The 18,641-nt window shown below is 40.3% G+C and overlaps 1 protein-coding gene across 11 annotated transcripts in view; it reads right to left on the minus strand.

Annotated features, from left to right (window-relative positions):
- Positions 1–18,641, minus strand: part of KALRN (kalirin RhoGEF kinase) — a 483,534-nt gene that overhangs the window by 143,487 nt on the left and 321,406 nt on the right. For 10 of the 11 annotated variants that reach the window (XM_042041539.1, XM_042041542.1, XM_042041537.1 and 7 more), the window contains exons 17-26: positions 15,239–15,358; positions 12,406–12,624; positions 9,375–9,524; positions 8,321–8,435; positions 7,844–7,959; positions 7,157–7,279; positions 4,633–4,815; positions 3,456–3,574; positions 2,195–2,261; positions 1,456–1,565 (exon numbers count right to left, since the gene is read on the minus strand). In XM_042041539.1, coding sequence (XP_041897473.1) covers positions 1,456–1,565; positions 2,195–2,261; positions 3,456–3,574; positions 4,633–4,815; positions 7,157–7,279; positions 7,844–7,959; positions 8,321–8,435; positions 9,375–9,524; positions 12,406–12,624; positions 15,239–15,358 — 1,322 coding nt within the window. The remainder of the gene's footprint in view (positions 1–1,455; positions 1,566–2,194; positions 2,262–3,455; positions 3,575–4,632; positions 4,816–7,156; positions 7,280–7,843; positions 7,960–8,320; positions 8,436–9,374; positions 9,525–12,405; positions 12,625–15,238; positions 15,359–18,641) is intronic. The other variant, XM_042041538.1, reaches the window with a different exon arrangement.

Genomic DNA, 18,641 nt, shown 5'->3' on the forward strand with positions numbered 1-18,641 from the left:
GCTGTGTAATGGTTCAGAGGAAGAGCAAAAAGGGAAGCCCAAAGCTGCCAGATTTCAACACCCGACTCAGCACAAAGGACAGCAACTTAAACAAGCTCAGCATTTAATATATAAGTAGTAAACTTCCAAAATACAGATTATTTTAATCAACTCTCTCTCAACAGCTTGTACCACAAGGGACACTTGTTTGCAGACAGAGCCCTGCACAACACCTGGGTGAAAAGAGGGATGTGAAACAGTTTCTTCAGCTGCTCCTCCTAGGACATGTTTCCTGGACCCTTCACCAGCTTTGCTGCCCTTCTTTGGACACAGATTCTGAATCAGGCTGGAGGATGACTTAACATCACCAGCCAAAGGAGCAGGCTGTGGAGGGGACAGGGGAAATTTATTTCAGTATTGCTAGAAAGAAGTTTTAGAGGAAAAAGGATTATGCAGAAGAGCAGGCTGCAGGAGGAGAGGTCAGAGAAAGGAGAAATGAAAGCAGTGAGAAGCTGTGGGACATGACTGAGGGCTGGAGGGATGGTAGATGGGAACAGGGGAAAGCCAAAAAGGAGGGTAATCAGATGGCATCAGTGAGGGTCACCAAAACAATAAATATAGCACCACAGAGAAAGGGGAAGTGGGAAAGCAATTGGTTGATCATAAGATAGTTTTAAATGGGAGAATATTTGTCTGCATGGCAGGGTAATTCTTGTGGGCTGGAAGTCAATTCATCTATTATTTAAAGGCTTTTCTAATGTATTATGTAGCTTGAATCTACAATCCTGACATGCTTTGAAGCTGCTCACACAAACGCATGCATATGGCACGCTCTGCTGGGCCATATTATGTGATGCCACGTTTATCTGGCTGGAGCACTTGAAATGTCCCAGAACTTGAACAGGGAAAGGTTCTCTGATATGATTTTAAAACCATTTTGGTTTTGATGTGTACCCTGAAGACAGATTCGAAATTCAGACAGCCCTAAATGTTAAGTTTATAATTGTTGTTGCCTTCACATTATACCATGGAAACAACGTCCTCTAAGCTGATCTGGTACACAGTCTTATCTTAACAAGATGGAGTACTTTTAGTTACAGATTAAATACAGAAAGTCTCCAAGAAGTGGCAGAAAGCTACTTATTAACTCAGCTCACACCAACAATTCCCGTTTCCCCTCCATGTTTTCCAAGATCATATTTTTGACAGGCAAGTACCCAGACTAGATCTAGTGCTGTGAGATGGAAATCATGTATCAGACTGCAAAGCCTTGGTATAATATGACTTTAAGATTGTTAATCAGCTTGAAGGTGAAGTTTGAACTAAGTGGCAATTCATTTTTGTAAAATAAACAAAACAAGAAATTATTTTGCAAATCTGGATCATACTTTACACTCCCTTGTGCATTGTACTGTAGGTGTTCTCTGCAGATGCATTAAGTGCCTAAACATTAACAGAACTGTTAGGGAAACCTACTTGTTATGGAAGTCATATATTTCCTGAATATTGCCAAAGATGATGTGTTCTTTATTAAGGATTCCAGCTGGTATTTCTTCCACTCCACTTGTCATTTCCCAAAGGTAAGTCTGGAAGACACCAGAAACTCTTAATTTTGTGAACAAATGCAGTGGAAAAGAATAGATCTCCCTGTTTTATTGCCAAAGGCACAGGCTGAAAGGGAAGTATGTACTTTGAGATTAAATAAACAAGCTAAAAGCAAAAATTTTCCAGTGTTACAGAAAGCTCTCTGGAGAAATTCAAAGTGCTGACACTTTGAAGTTGTCTGAGAAAAAAGCAGAAACAGGGAAACAACACCTGTCTTTGCTGTCCACCTGATGGTGTCCAAAAACTGCAGGCAGAAACAGCTGAAAGATAAGCCAGATTTGCCACTTCAGTAGCATTAGATACATAAAAATCTCTGTCAGACTGTAGGAATATGAAAGCTGACAGATTTCACTGAATTACACTCTGTTTTTTGCCTTGAATATCACCATCCACTTTAGGAACAACCTGCTGTACAGCTAGGCAAGGTATTTGACTGTGCAAATCCAGAAGTTTCTCTAGTATGAGATGATTCAAAGGAATAGATTTGAATCCTTAAGGAAATGCTCCATGCATCAATGTGCACGGCCTGTGCAGTAAAGTGAACACGCCCAGTGCAGAGGACAACGTGTGCTTCCAGGAAATACTGGAGGCCTCCTGGGCCATAACTTACCTCCAAACATTCGTGTAAATCCCTGACATAAGCTTTTTCTGTCTGCAGCAGCTCAGCCATAATGAATCTGAAAAAAAGGGACCATTTTAGGTGTTTTGGACATTATAATCACTTCTACAATGAACAGAAAACAAAACATCCTCCTGCTGTTGTAAGGAAAAAGGGTGTTTTCACCCTAGACCTTCAGCTGCCTTACAGTGCACTTTTCAGGTCAAGAACTGAAATGCCACTTCATACTCCAGTCCCTTGTAGGGTTATTTTCTAAAAGTCTTTTCTGCATAAAATCCTATTAAGTTGTATTTCTGCAACCTTGAGTCCATGGGATTTACCATTTACATGCCTATTCTTAACTATCATCTGATTCTCAGAATATTTTCCACCCAGGGTTAAGAATTTGTGATTCACCAACAACATTTGCATCTTTGCTGACAGCCAGTGGGAAGTCACCCTAAAACTAACTTCAGAGGCAATACAGATGGATTTAAGAGACACCACTACTTTGAAGAGACTTCAACAGCTTGGTATCTGACCAGAGAAAATCCAGACGCTGGGAAATGCAACAGTGGCATCTGTAGAGCCTCAGGCTGGGCCCCTCAAAGTTGAAATTCCCAATGTTTTGCAAATTTGCCACAGGCAGACCAAGAGTAACATTTCCAAAAGTAAAAGTGGTTTCTTATCAATCACGCACTGTAGTGACAATTTCAGAGGACTGAGAAATACTCTTCCAGTATTCTTACACAAAAAATAAGACAAAATAACATGAAAATGGACTGTTTATAGATTTAAGCGCAACAAGCACTTTTCAAGTATCTCTTCTAGCATGAACTATTTCCAGTTCTCTCAGTCCTACGCTTGCTGAAATTTGATCCTGAACTTCAAGTGAACTCCTGCGTCACTGATGTTTAGATAACACTTAGACATCTAAAGATGTTCTTTATTTTTTCCTGCTAATTTTACTTTCTACATATAACCAGAAAGAAATTAGCAACTCCACAACATCAGGTTTAATCCAAGTGTTTGACTCACTACTTTCCCTTTCCAAAAGTAACTTCTGATTAAAACCAAAAGAAATTCAACCTTTATGTTCTGAAATTCTGTAACCTACAAGTATCAACCTCTACCCTACACCTGTAGACTTATCTTGATAACTCTGCAGCTGGAAGGAGTTCTAGGACTGCCAGTCAGTTCTGGTCATGGAAGTATCACAGAATCATTCTTTATCAGATAATGTGCCATGCAGACAGAGTGTTTGGGAACATACTCTTTCTTTCTGGCTGACTTCCTTTTTTCTTCATTGACTTCATGATTTGCATCTCTCAGCTTTACCTCCCGGTCTGAAAGACTTGCTGGAATGATATCGAGTTCCAGGTCTTTGTTATCCTAGGAAAAAACCAAGAAGTACAGAGCTTAACTTCATTGTAATCCCACTGTTGTGTAAAGTGCAGCATGTTCATGAGATCAAAGAGGTAAAAAGGGACAAAAGTAAGATAATATCAAAAAGAAGGAAATTCAGAAAGAAGTAGTACTGTGAGAAGTATGGTGGTGAGAGAGAAATCTTAAAAATTATCAACAATATTCATTGTAATCTTCACTGTTACTCCTAACCTGGAATTGGTATTGATAAAAAAAGTCTAAATTACCTTACTCCTTCATACCTAAATTAGTTGTCTAGTATGGGACTTCATAAAAAACAGTCTGATAAAGTAGAGCACCATGCAGAGACAACTTTCAGTGGCCATTTACCATGGAATACCTTTCCAGGCTGTGGTTAGAACTCAGTCTAAACCAGAGACCCTACAAGGAACAGCGCAGTTAAAGTATCATGAAGGTGTGAGGGAATTTATTCCTTATTTGTGATACTTAATTACAAAGAGTCATTGACTGAAAGGTTTTGAAGTGTTTCTGGTTCTGGCACTCTCCCTTAATACTACGGCCAGAGAATAGCAGGAGATCCTAATTTTTGCTTCTTATGATGCTCTATTTCACCTAAAAGAGTTCAGAGATGAGGTTGGGGATCAATTGTTTATGTTAGTTAAAAGATTAGAGAATGACAACTTAGAGTCAAAGTTTGAGTGTGATGCAAAATAATGGTGTGGGAGCAGGATTTATGATTTATACCAAAATCAACACAGATTTTTATTCAAATAATTTATTCCCCCCCACCCCTGAAAGCTGTATGGTGTCCTGATAAACAGTGCAAACATTTGTTTAGAAAATCTTTCTGATCTTCATCTCTCTCCTCCTCACATCACTGACCTACCACAGAAAAACCCTTTAACCCTTTCTCTCCAGAAGCACTTCTGAGCTTGGCCAGGTAGGCTGGCTGAATTTTCAGTGTTTCTAACGGGCACATGAAAACCTACAGCACTCATACCACAGACTTCACCTTCCTCTGTGACTCTGGTATAAAACCCCGACAGGACATGGTTTTACAGTACCTCTGGGTTGATTCCAAGGGCTTTTTCCAGGGAGTAGCGGTATTTCCCCATCCTGAGAGAGAAGTCCCGGTAGCGCTTGTCAACGGTGGTGACCCACTTCCTAATTTCGGTGGCATGTATGTGTCCTTTTTCTACAAAGCTGTCAGCCAGCTGGATGAGGAGCTTCACTTTCTCCTTTGTTTGCTGCCCAAAATACGGTCCTTGGTTATGTTTTATTACTATTTCCTTTGCTTTTAACCCACACAGTAGTCCAAAGAAGATCACAATTTTTATACATCATTAGAGAGTGTCTGTACCTCATCTTATACAGAATCAGACATTTTAAACTTTTTCAGTAGGAAAAGGAATGACATTTTTATAAGGACACTCATGCAGCTGAAGAAGATAGAAAAAGTCAAGTTTTTGAAACCCCGCAGACACAAACATATAAAGCATGTTGGAAGTTAGACAAGCCTCTTTCCCATAAGCAAGAGCTTATTTTTTGTGAGCCTTGGAGAAGACAAGATTTAAAAATCACACCTCATAAAATACACCAAGTTACTCTGAGTCTATACCTGGTGGATCTGCAGATCTGTGTAGGAAGGTCATTAATACACCACATACCAGCCCAGGAAGTGATTTTGAGTCATTACTACTCTGTTTCAAAAACAAACAGAATTTAAATCCAAACTCATGGTCTACCATAAAATCCTCCATCGGTATTTTAGGTCCAGTTTGAACATTACCAGCTAAAAGATGCCTGAACTCCAAAGCACACACTGAGCTCCCAAACCTTCCAGAGGTCTTTTCTATTCCACTTAGGCTCTAACTGCCCCTTAGTCAAAACTGGCACAAATGATGTAGTTATAAACTTTAGCTCTGATTCCAAATCTATCCCAGGAAAGGAGGCACTGGCAAGCTTCTTGCCAAAGATAGAGAGGACTTTCCACCATGCCTGAGGCAAGACACACTGTCAGATACTTGACTTATCAGTGATCTGACCACAAATGGTCAAACACACGTCAGACCAGAAAATATCCAGTAGATTTCAAACACAAAACTAAATTCAAGAAATTTCACCACCATAATAGATTAACAGCTGAATCAGACATTATCCTAACAAATTAAATGAGTACCTAAGCAAGGCTAGGTATGGAGATGTAAAAATCTGACTTCCTGTCATGTTTAAAGGTTTTTCATTCCCAACAGCTACTGACAATTTTGCATTCCAAACAATCAGTTTGGCCAGAAAGTTACTGGGATCAGGAAGGCTTTCAGCTACAGGTTAATTTGAGAATAACATCAGTCTGGGAATGACATGCATTTACCAGATTGCACATGGCAGTGAAAATATTCTATGTCAGCAGTAGGAGCAGTAGGTCAGCCCGAGGGAGCAAGACTGGATGTGTCAGTGTAAGAAACAGCCAGTAATGTTTAATAACCAACAAGGTCTAAAATCCAATCCTAGGCTAAGTCAAGAGTCAAAATGATTTGGAAACTTCGTTATGAATTTGGATTATTATGATAAAAATTAAATTATGAACTAGAACGTCATTTCAGGTGGAGAAATTATGGGTGGTTAGAATTCAGAAGTAGTTAAAAGAATGTCGTATGTGTCCTGTCTGATGAAATTACCTTCCATCCACTGCTAGTTATCTCACATTTTCAGAAACATGCAAGCTAAGCTAAAAGAAGGGGACAAGAACACCACAAAGCCTTTGAATCAAACCCATACAAGCACGGAGAGCCTAACGAGGAATTTAAGGATTACAGAAGATCAATTTCAGGACACAGTGAAATGCAGCTACATAATACCAAAGCCGTGGTCTTCCTGCAGTCCAGCTCTGCAGTTTACATCCTTATCAGAGACTGTTAATACCCCTGTGGATTCACTGTCTATGAATTACCTGTGGTTTGAATTAATTTTTCTGAAGCAGATCCAATCACCATTCCTCTGTAAACCCCACCAGATTTCCCAGAATTGCTCCATATAAATTAATATATTCTTGGTAATGCAGTTTTGTATTCAAAAATGTTCACCCCAGAGTTTAAAGACTCATCTATTTAAAGTACTTTGTTGGGATCAGCAGATTATTTCTAATGAGATAAATGATCATCTATGATCAACCCCACTAGAATTAGTGAGACAAATTGTGGTTTTAATGACAGAAGAAAGAGACTAGGAGTCCATCATGACCTTGGATGCGTTCAGATCAATTAGTCAGGCTATTCCATTCTGGAATGATTGTCTGAGGAGGGAATGTCTTTTTAGATTGCTCTGAAATCTGTATGCAAATGGACTTTCTCTTCCTTCTGATCAGAACAGAAATTTTTTATAACCTGTACTAACCAAGATAGAGAAAACCTCCTTTTTGTGCCTGTATCTTGCCAAAAGTTCTCAAAAGACATTTATCTTCAGGGCTAGGATTTTTAGAGGGCAACTATAAAATCAAGAGAAAATTATTACAGAGATCTAAGGCATTGAAACAGGACTATAAATACAGACTAAAGCAGATGGAATAATTAGATTAAAGTCACTGTTTACCTTGGCAGGTACTCTGAATTCCCCATATTCCTTCAGGAGTTCCTGAGTTTCTTCTGCTGATTCCCCTGTGGAGCTGTGAGTAGAGAGGTAATATTCGCCTGTTTCTTGGATCCAGTCTAAGGCCTGTGAATATCAAAAACGCCAAAGGAAAAACAAAACAAACAGTCTTTGTATTTCAAGAGCTAATCCTTGGACAAAAATCCCCCCTGACAAACAAAGAATATTAAATGCATTGGGACTTAATACTCTGTATACTAAAACACTTTCTAGGAACACATAAAAAGAATAAAATAATGAAAGCAGGTGGGAAAGGATACAAAAGGGTACTCTGTGTTTCCTAGAACAAAAAAGAGTGTAGGGAATTCTACCTATATACAGATAAACCTGCAGGGAAAGCAGTTTTCTCATTCAGAAATAGCTCAATAATACAAGTTTGCTCTTATATTTTTTTTCAAACAAATGAACGAATACAGAAATTAATCTGAGGTGACAAAAATACTCTATCTTGTTGTTGGGTTTTGGAATTGTCCTAAGTTGTTACAAAACCTATATTCACCATGTTTTCAAAGTTACAGTGTTTAAATACAACTTTGATTGCAACAGGAGCTCCATACAGAGGCATTACATGGATACAGGACATTTTACACACTGCCAGGACAGAAAGACAAGGTGGGGTTTTCACACTACCTGCTTGGCACTGCGCTCAAAGACAACGTATTGTTGGCACTGATCTAATCTCCGCTTCTTCAGGGTCCAGAAGTGAAGGACCCGATTCTCCCTCTGCAACAGCTCACTCAGAATGGCTGTAGGGCAAAGGAAAACATCTGCATGACTAGGGATTCTTTGACTGCATAAAGAAATAAGCTATGAAATGCTGAATTTAAATACTTTGCCTGGACCTTGCTCCCAAAAGCAGAGCCCAAGATCGCACTTCTTAAAAACAAGCATTGCTTCAAAGGGGCTGCTTAAAAAAATCTCCAAAAACCAAAAAACCCAAACCACATTCACAAGAAACCACCACAAAGCAAGTGTAGTTGCAGAGTGATCTGATAAAGGAAATGATGCTAGAACAGAGTTTGCCTTCTGAGCATGTTCACAGACTTTAGGATGACCACACTGCAGAGGGGGAGGCAAACCAGACCTTCAGTGCTGTCATGCACCAACCTTTGACCTGCTGCTCGGGCCCTCTGGTGTGGCTGGCCACTCCAGGCATGCTGACATTGTTCCTGTGGATGTACTTGAGGAACACCTCGGCGTTCCTCCGAGCCAGGGTACAGGCCTAGGAAACACAGCCCCCACCAAAAAGAATCAGTAAAGACGAGCAAAGAAAGCAAGGGAGACCCACGGGACTTCTCTGCTTAAATTGCAAGGAGGAGTTCTTTTTCATCTGGGAAGATAATGAGAACTTCAGCTAAGAGTCAATAAACTCAGCTAATAAACTAACAGTCTCATAGATGTACTAAAACACATGTAATGTTTAATACAGTGGTTCATTCTATATATTAAGGCAAATTAATGACAATAATAAAACTTGTTAAGAACTTGTTAAGAACTGGTACCTCACGTGCTTTCTGTCTAAACAAATGCAACGCACCTCTCTAGAAAAGTACTCATTTCAAAAAATGCACAAATCTAGAGGCATAATTTCTTAAGCCTTGACTGCAAGTGTAGTTTCATGTTATGTATCAGTTTTAGTGGCAGGTGGGAGGCTGGCTGACAGTTCATTTGTCAGCCTGTCAGCTCCCCAGTTCTTCCAAAGCAGCACCTGGAAGGCAGGAAGAAATCTGTCTCCATCCTGGTGCTGCCTTGCAGGGAAAAAATTGCTTTGGTTGTTATTAGATCTTCAGTTATTGGCTTGGAGGACAAAATTTGAAATGCTGGATTGTTTGTACAAGCCAACACCAAAATGATGTATAATACCTGTCATTTATAATGCAATTTTAAGAACTGAACTTTGAACCAGCACAACAACTAATATCCTGCAAGTGCAATGCAAACACCACCTAATTGGTCTTGATGACATCTCTCTGAGATATGTATCGATAGTAATGCTTATTACCCCTGCTATAACAAAGTAAAACCAGCCTAGGGTTTACACAGCCAGCCAGTAGCTGAGCTGGAATTACACCTCAGAGTGTCCTCTCAAACTTACCAACACTGCTCTAAAGTGTCTACTTAATGAGAGTTTTCCTGATTTACTAGAGAACTAAAATCAGACCTTGAGAAAAGCCTCCTTCTGTTCCAGGTGCTTGCTGATCAGAGGGATGACATGGTCTATCTCAGCTGCTGGTCCAAGTTTATCTCGGCCTCCACACCAGTCTTCATCCCGTCTGTATTCCTGCTCCAGACTCTCCAACACGCTGCACACCTGAAACATGCCCATAACACAACAACTCAGTTATCTACAGTCATAACCAGGAGGAGCACATTCAGAAGTCTCTGACCAATGACTTTTCAAGTCTACCCTTCCTGTACTATGGGGTAATTGAGTATAAAACAGGCCCTAGACAAAATTCTAGGTGTTTTTCTTACCCCTAGGGATCTTTACTGTTTGGGATACAAACAGTAAAAAAAAAAAAACAGCCTTGGTTTAAGGCTGATAAATCATTCTTCTCTTCTAATGAATAAAGGGAGGAAGAAGAAAAGGTTGAATCAAGGCAGGGGTTAGTCCAGCCACAGTGGATCGTTTAGGAAACAATCCCTATTCTAGAATGAGTTTAAATCCTACTGAAGTCAAGGGACTTAACACATACTTAAAGGAAAGCACATGCTTAAATACTTTCCTGAAACAAAGTCTGAAGCTGGAACTAATTCTCTTCAGCTGCATTTTAGTTGCTCCCTATACAGCTTTTTTAAGGCTGATGGAAACAAATAGACATTAAATCAGTGTCACAATTTAGGTGGATGCAGGTTCTCTACTGCACGGGGCTCACACACATCTTCTGTCTTGGTAGAATAGCAGAACAGTGGAAATGAGGTAAATAAACCAACACAGCCTGGAAATTATGCAGTTGCCTCAGACAAGGCTGAGTCCTTTTTGTTGCAGATCCTAAGAATACTCTCAGTGGCCTGTGCAGACACCACAAAAGTTTTCCAGGACATTTGGAACCTTCCTCTTCTTTCCCAGAGGGCTCTTCCTACAAACTCCACTGCTGAGATGATCCACTCAGTTATTGCTGGCATCCAGGTAGCTATGTCCACTCTTTTCTTGCTCACTCCTGCAGCTTTCACATGAACACAGTTATAATTGAGGGGACCCCATGTGATTAAGAGCACAGTCTGAAGGAGACTCCAGAATTACCCACCAATCATCCCCACTATCATAGGCCATTTTTATGTTACTCTGATCAAGGGCACATCAAATTCCACTTTAAAACTGGTGAGTTGAGGTGAGCTGATAACTGATCCTGCTGCCAGGCTCATGCACTATGCCCTATGCAAGCACCTTATGCATTGGGCAATCTGAAATCATCTTGCTTGGATGCAAAACAGCATTCACCCTCAAACATTTAGTGGAGAGCAAGTGCTCCATGTGTTATTTCAGCACAGAAAAGCATTTCCATTTCACTTCTTGAAAACCTTGACATTTTATTGGACTTCGGTGATTTAAAGAACGAAAGTAAATGGACTGCCTGGGATTCACATCTTTCCAAAAAGAATTGTCCCTGCACATGCAAATATCATCTTTCTGTTAAAATGGTGAGAGAAGTGAATATAAAATGGGCTGTCAATAAAGTCAGAGGGAAACTGGGCTATTTGAAATCCAAGGCTCCACCACTTACATCAAGAATATAATATACTTGGGGAAGACAGGCATGAAAAAGTTTGGCTGGATGTGACACTCTCTCTGCTCTTTTAGCTGCTTTTTCTAGACACTCAGAGAATTCAGGATTCAGTAAATTATTCACTCCACTGTCAGGCAGTCAGGGAGCAGACCCTTAAGGACTGTAGATCAGCTGTGAAGCCCAAGAGAAGGTGACAGGTTTGCAGCATGAGTTCGTGAGCATTCAAAGACTGAGCGATCCCTGCCCTACACGTTTGCTGAATAGACACAAGCAATGAATGAACTGGTGGGCACTGCAGGGTGCTTGTCTGAGACTTTGAAACAGGAAGAGAGACTGAATTCATAAATTACTGGCTATGCATACTTTGGCCAGCACATTTAACTGCCTAAAGCTCTAATGAATCCCCTAACAGTTTTCATTTCTCACACTCCTCCATCAGCAGTAATTCATTTTGATCTTGAATGCCTCAGGGACTGTAAATCTGTTTGAAACTCTTCACAGTGAAATACATTAATTACAAGGAATGAATTCATCTTAAACAGTCTTAAAATACATTACACAAATGACACCAAGAAGTGGCCCAAGAATCAACTACAGTCTTCAAGTTAAGGAAAAGTACACTCTTTCCCTAATGACTTATCTAGTTGTGTTAAAAATCTTCCCATGTCTGGTTCTCTAATTGAGGACCTAACTGTGTGATAACAACAATAGAAAATGTCATGGCAATCACTGCTGCCTTTTGTGTAAAACCACAGGTTCCTGCAGTGTCCATGCTAACACCAACTGCCTGGCTGCAGTAAATGACATCAGGCGAGGCTGCTCGAGTAGCCACACTGTGACACTAATTCTCACTGACTACAGTATAAAGGGCACCTGCTTGTGCAAGGGATGAATAATCCCACCATGCCAGCAGCCAAGTGGAATGTGTTTTGCAATTCATGAACACCTGGAATGAAGTAGAGTTGTGCTAGCATATAATGGGTTCCTGCTGTAATTATCTGTGTTGCAGGTAGATTTAAGAGGAATCCCTTTGAATCTTGGCATCTTTTTTGGCATCGTGGTATTTAAATATTAGTGAGGACATTGGCTCACAAAGTAACAATTAATTAATTGCAAGCGGTTCTCAAGGAAAAGCAGATTTATGTTCCTGAAAACTAAGTATCATGAGAACCTGAAACAAAAGTGGTGGGATTTCAAAAATTATTCCTGTTTGAAAGGGGAAAATTGAAAAAAAACCCAACAAAAATAACAACTTCAAGAATTGCATTGCTACATTGAAAACTTTAAGACGAAGGTAATTACAAACTGCTTGCTGCTCTCTTTTTGTCTTTTTCTTGGGGAGGGGGTTATGTTTTGTTTGGTTTGCGTTTGGGGTTTTTTTGTGTTACAATACTTGTCAAAGAAAGAATTTTAGTGATTCAGGCTTGGTTTGCTATGGCCCAGAGATGACACTGTCCAGCTCACCTGCTCAGAGGTTTTATAAAAGGCCACTGAGGCATTGACGAGTTTGAGCCTGTCCTCCATCTTCAGCATCAGCTGCTGCCAGTGCAGGGCCACCTTCTCAGCACATTCTCTGATAGCATCGGCATCATAATGTCCAGCCTGCAGCAACACTTCGGCCTTCTGCTGGACCTGCAGGGCACTCTGGTGTGTCTTCTGTAAGGAAGTGGCATGAAAGAGGGACTGTGTATGAGGGGAGGAAAGGGAGGTTGTACAGATGTGCCAGATGTATGGTAGAAAGGTGAAGTGAGGCGTGAGCATGGGGATGCGAGAGAGTGAAATATTTTCAGAGAGTTATCTTCAGTTAACAGTCACTTTCTGCAAAGCATTTTAGTTTCAGTTATTCACACACATTTGTAACATGTTATTAAAGCTTGGAATGCGTAAGCACTGCTAAGATGGGCTGGCTCTACTGGTCAGCCACTGCCCCTTTGGCAGAAACATGGGGTAAGTTCCCAGGGGTCCATTTTGACAGCTCTTGTGCTGAGCTCTCACCCAACCTCAGTGCTGACTGCATCCCACACAATCTGCAGACCCAAAAGCAAACTCTAAACAGTTGGCAAACTATGGGCCTAATCACCCTAATTTGGCCCTTGCCAGGCAGTTTACCTGGCATCATCAGCTTTACTTGTGCAGTTGTTCTAAACATCAATCCCTGAAGATACAAAGATGTCTTAGTAAAGGGCATGAATTGTATCACAGATATCAGCCCCTACAAGATGCATTTCTGAAAGGCAGTTCACTCATACTGGAGATCAGACTTATGCTCCCACGTTTAAGGTCAGAGCTGGGGAGAGTCGAAACATTCCCTCTACCATTCCTCAGTTTACTCAGTAACCACTTTATAGGCAGGACTGAGTTACCTGCCCCTTTCCCCAGCCTACACCAGCTCCTCACAGAGTTACCAAGTGGTGCCTACACCTTCCTCTGTGGGCTGCTAAAATAGCCCCCATCCCTGCACAGCCTCCTGAGTAACTGTGTTCAGACATGGTTCAGTCCAGTATTTGATTTTAGTCTTCTGAACAGAAGCCCTAAAATCTCTCAGACTCCTCTGCTACGTCCCATTTGTAACTGTTGCTGACAAATTCTCATGTGATAGTTTTATGATCTAAGCCATCAACCTGGGAAAAAGCTTGAAATCATCTGGTGATACACTGATGAATAAAGCAATGTAGAGAAAGCTATTAGAAAACAAAGAGGATTAATATTTGGCAGAAACTTAGGAAGATGTTCAAGAACAACTGGTTGAATTTAATATCCAGCTGCTTTACTGATGTTAGAATTGTAATACTTGTTTGAAATAGACTTTGAAGGATTTCAACTGAAAATCAATTCCACATCTAGAATGCTTTTAGAGAACAGTCTGCCTTATGTGCTTTGCTGATCTCTTCCCCATATTGAGCTTTAAATACTTTAAATATTTAATCTAGTGGTTTTTCCTTCTGAAAACTTATTTTCCTCTTAATGTGGTGTAACCCTCTTCTCCCTCTGTGATTTGCATTTACCACCAAATGCAAGCACTTCCCCAGTGTCAGAAGCTGTGATAACTCAGCCAGTGGCTGTCGTGTTCCCCACTGCTGTCTGATGGTGGCTGCCAAGATGTGGTCAGCACAGCTTGGTACCAGCCAGCTCATACAGAATTGATAAAAAACTTCTTCCTTTTCCTTTAGGAGCTGCAACAGCTGCTCCTTCCTTACTCTGAGCAGAGCTGGATCAAAATAAGTCATTACCTGAGATTTAAACTCTAAACTTTTTAGCATCACTGTAATGTATATTGATTTACTTCAAGTTTACTAGGAGACATCCCTTCCTCTTCCCCCCACCTCCCACCCCCAGTCAGGCATCTCTTCAAATCTCTATACTTTCAGAGTTTAAAGTTTGGTTTCCTTTTCAGGTATATGGGTATTTTTCAACTGTTCTTTTCTCTGTAAAAAGCTGACACTTAGCATAATCTGGGAAGCAGACAGACCTTTTAAGATGGAACAGGAGAAAGCAATGGAACCTCCTTCTAGCAGCTGAAGTGAGCACACCCTGTGAGTGTTGGGTTTGCTCATAATAACAGAGACACACGAAGTACTGAACTTAACTAGGAATCCTGTACGCAGGGCAGACCTTAGCCCTTCACTACCTTCTCATTCAAAGGAAAGCTGCTCAGAGCAGGGGCTCTTCCTCCTTGCCCTGTGAGTGAGGCAAATGGGTTGGCTCACAATCTGTTTCCAAGGGCCAGGTCAAAGATGTGTAGTTACTCCAGAGCAAGAAGGGGCAAAAGCAGTTTAGGAGGCAACTCTTAAAAATTGCCCCTCTTGCTTCTTAGTCAAAGTTATTTGAGGATGAGGGTTGGAACGAATTTCTTTTCTGGTATTCATGAAAGGAAAGCTGAATGAAACATTATTTAGTGTGAGAGCATTATCCAGTAAGAAAACATTCACAAATGAATGCTGTGAAATGACCTGCAAACAGTGGATGTGGGAAGAAACTGACTTGACAAACTTTTCCCATTTCCAATCACTTTATGAATTTTAATCTTAATTTTTTATCAAAGAAATTATCAGGAGATGCCTGAGTGTCATTTTCATGAATGGAAAATCTGATATCTGGCAGCAGAAGAATTAGCTGCAAGCGATAAATAATTTATTTCACTATTAGCCTCTGGTTACATTATGAGTTTAACAGTAAGTTGATTTTCTAAAGCTTCTATTCCTCCCCTTCCTTCAAGAAAGCAATGATTGATGCCCATGAGATAAGCTTTTGTATGATGTTCACCTGGGAAGGAGAAACAAAGTTAACTTGGTGTTACCTCTATTGCCAGCTGAAACTGCTCGTGCTCTCGCTGGAGCTGCTCAGCCTCCGAGAGGGAGCTCGCATTGACAAGGCTCGCGTTCAGCATTGACTCCCCATTCCTGATCCAGCCAAGCACCTGCAAACAAAGGGTGTGCTCATGGAAAGGTTGCTTCTGTACCAAGGTTTGTGCAGTCACCTACCACAAAATGCTTCAGCCTAGCTGAACAACAGGTGTGGTCTCGGGCTGAATCTGTGAGCAGAAAGAAATCCTAGGGTAAGATCTTAATGACACACGTTTTTAGAAGGCAAAGATCTTATTGAAAAAGTTATTGCTTGAAGAATTAAACTCTCTTTACATTGATATCCTTTACGTGGATATTTGGATAGCAAAGAGCACTCATTTCCAAGGTTTGACCACAAAAATGAATGGCCCCCTATAGAACTACCCCAGGTCAAAACCACAAAGCATAATGAGGGAAATTTGAATTTAAACATCTTTCAAATTTCCATCTGGAATCATAGATGTTGCAACACCTTTCTGCTTCACTTGCCTGTGTTTCTCTCACAGAAAAGTCTGAGCTTAGGGGTGAGGAGGGAGAAGATACAGTTGGTTTAATCTGGCATGGAGTTAAGATGCAGTTGGAGTTTCCACCTACACACAGAGCTAGGAAAAAACGCCAGGTCTTGCATTTTGTATTTAATCAAGAAGCTTTACTTCAGAGATGCTCAAATTATTCGTAGACATGCAATCCATGCTGTAATGACTGTAGAATCAAGTTCTAAATGTACATAATTAATCTGTCAAGCTTGTACTCACTCATTTAAACACCAACGTTTTCTGCTATTTTAAGACACATGTTTGCACCCAGAATGCACATGCAAGTTCTTTCCTGTGTTGTCTCAAAGCCTTTTTTCTACCTGTGAAGGTGTCAAATCAGTCCAGTAAAGCCAGAAAGTTGCTGAATCCAATTCATAGATGCACAGGAAATTCTGAGTGCTCAATGACTACCCTAAATTTAGTTCACGATTTCTAAAATTGACTTTGCTGCAATATTCTACATAGCAATTTCCCTTTTGTACTATCCTTTTCTCCAAGCGATCCATTAAATTGCCTGAAGCAAACAGGGATTCTCTATTGTTTGTTTTTCATCCCTACATCATGCATCACCCTAGTTAGTGCCATTCAGTTCCCTGTAGGATAAAAAAAAGAGTTTTCCCTAGGAGAAAAAAGGAAGACATCTATACATGTAGCTGACCCTAATTTGTAGAAAATTACATTCTGCTCAGTACAACAGTGTGGAAGATTTCATTTCATTCATTTGTCTTTCATCAGCAGGTGTAATTGTTCCTGTGGGAAATGCATCACACATTTAAAGGAAAAGCAATCGAGTTAGCATATGGCAATTGTATTGTCTGGCCTGTTCTATAATCCATCCTATTTGAACCCTACATTATTACAAACTATCTGGTACCAAACACTGAAGTTAGCCAAAGGATCACAGTACCTGGAAAAGGCTTGAATTGAGGACATCATGAGGCAAGACATGCTTTCATGTTTTACATATTGCAATACATCCAGGCTTGGACCATTTGGAATGTAGAAAAAACTCAGCGTGTATGATAAAAACCCAGATTTTTTTTTTCCCCCCTCTGTGGAACAGCTTTTATTTCAGCTGAATTTTTCAAAAACTGCCACAGACAGTTTGACACAGATTTCACACAAATATCTGAGTCTCTAAATAGTAAAACATCAGAATAAAAATCTGTGGAAACTCAGTCTTAAAACAAAGCAACTTGATTAGGTAGAGGGACCACACAACCAGTCTGCCAGGTTTCCTCTAGTGTTAACAACACATATTCATCCCTCCATTCAAGTGTCTTGCAGACTCAAATTATCCAGGGGAAAGCAGTTCCAGTGGGCTGATGGACTCCATGTGCCAGCAATGCTGCCAGCACCGTTTCTGACAAAGGTTGCTGCCATCCCTGAGTAGTTGCCCCCTCTCCTTCCCCCGGAGTGCAGGGTTAGACACTCATTTTGGGGCTCCTACATTCCCCTTTCCCGGCCCAAGGAGCACCCAAGCAGCAGCAAATTTTGCTTGGAAGCACTTACAGCGACCCTTTCTGCTTCCAGAAGTCTGCCAGAATGTCAGAGCCTCATCTGGGATTGCATCTGCTACTTTCATAGTAATGTTTCTTTCTTACTTGTGTGTGTTGTTTACATACAGTAAGGAAAAAAAACATCAGTTGCACAACTAAGGCTTCTTAAGTCTAAGTTCAAAACTCAGACACTTGCAGAGACAGTCCTTGTGTCTCTGGTTTAGAACTGGCTGGAAGGGGGCATTTACACATTTGTAACTGGTTTACAAGACCTGCTCACAAATTGACTCCTACTCATATAATACTTAATACCTTTTCATTAAAATATCTAGAAAAGCTCCTAATACAGCATCAAGGCACTTCTGTGATCATTTCCTGTATTCATAGGTTCACCATTATTTAGCAATGTGCAGACAGGTCAACCCTAAAAGATAGCTTTAAACAGACATTTCCTACAAATTACACATTTTATCAGCTTTGTAGAAGCAGTGATTAAATAATTCTGGAGTTAAACAAATCTTCAAAGACTTTCTTATACAGCCTAACAATTTTTTATTTTTTATAACAGAGAAGCAGGAACACTTTTACAGGATCTTATATAAAAGGCACTTGTCACTGGAGAGCAGTTTCACTGCAAGGCATGGGTTGTTTAACAGGGCAACCACCACAGCTCTGAAACAACTCCCACATTTGATTCCAATCTGCTTTACAGAGGCCAAGCTCCTGTACAGGGATTCTCTGTAATTAAATAATAGTACCAAATTCTTCCAAAACTCATAATTTCTTCCCTGGAAATCTGCCATCTTCACTGAGCACAGAGTCAGACTCTACAGGAAAAATAAAGATTGAGGCATCCCTTGTGCAGCCATCCTCAAGAAATGCAAGTTCTGTACCATGCACTGCTTTTGTCTACTACTCAGTTTATACATAATGCCTTCCTTCATGTTTCTAAAAAAGACTTAAGGCCTTGCTATGGATACCTCTCCAGTCAGATAAGAAAAGATTTTTATGTTTAAAAGACAAAACAATGTAAGTGAATCTTTTACACCTCCAGACCCTTTGCAGATTCCTTGAGAAGCTTTTACTAACACAGACACAACCATCAAGGACAGCTTCTGGTAATTTTAACCATGTTTAAAACTGCATCAGTTTTCCAGGAGCTTTTTGACATAAGATTAGAAAAAAAACCAACTATATTCCGTGTCTCTCAAATGACTACTTCCCATCATCCCTTGGGTATATATATTTTGAAGTAAATCTTACGCCAAACAGCCAAAAATAGATGGATAACAAGAACATCAAAAGGACTAAATATACTTCAA

The sequence above is a fragment of the Corvus kubaryi genome, unplaced genomic scaffold (assembly GCF_017639235.1).
Source record: "Corvus kubaryi isolate FWS band 111438036 unplaced genomic scaffold, C.kubaryi_AGA036_p1.0 37396, whole genome shotgun sequence".
Classification (NCBI taxonomy): Eukaryota; Metazoa; Chordata; class Aves; order Passeriformes; family Corvidae; genus Corvus; species Corvus kubaryi.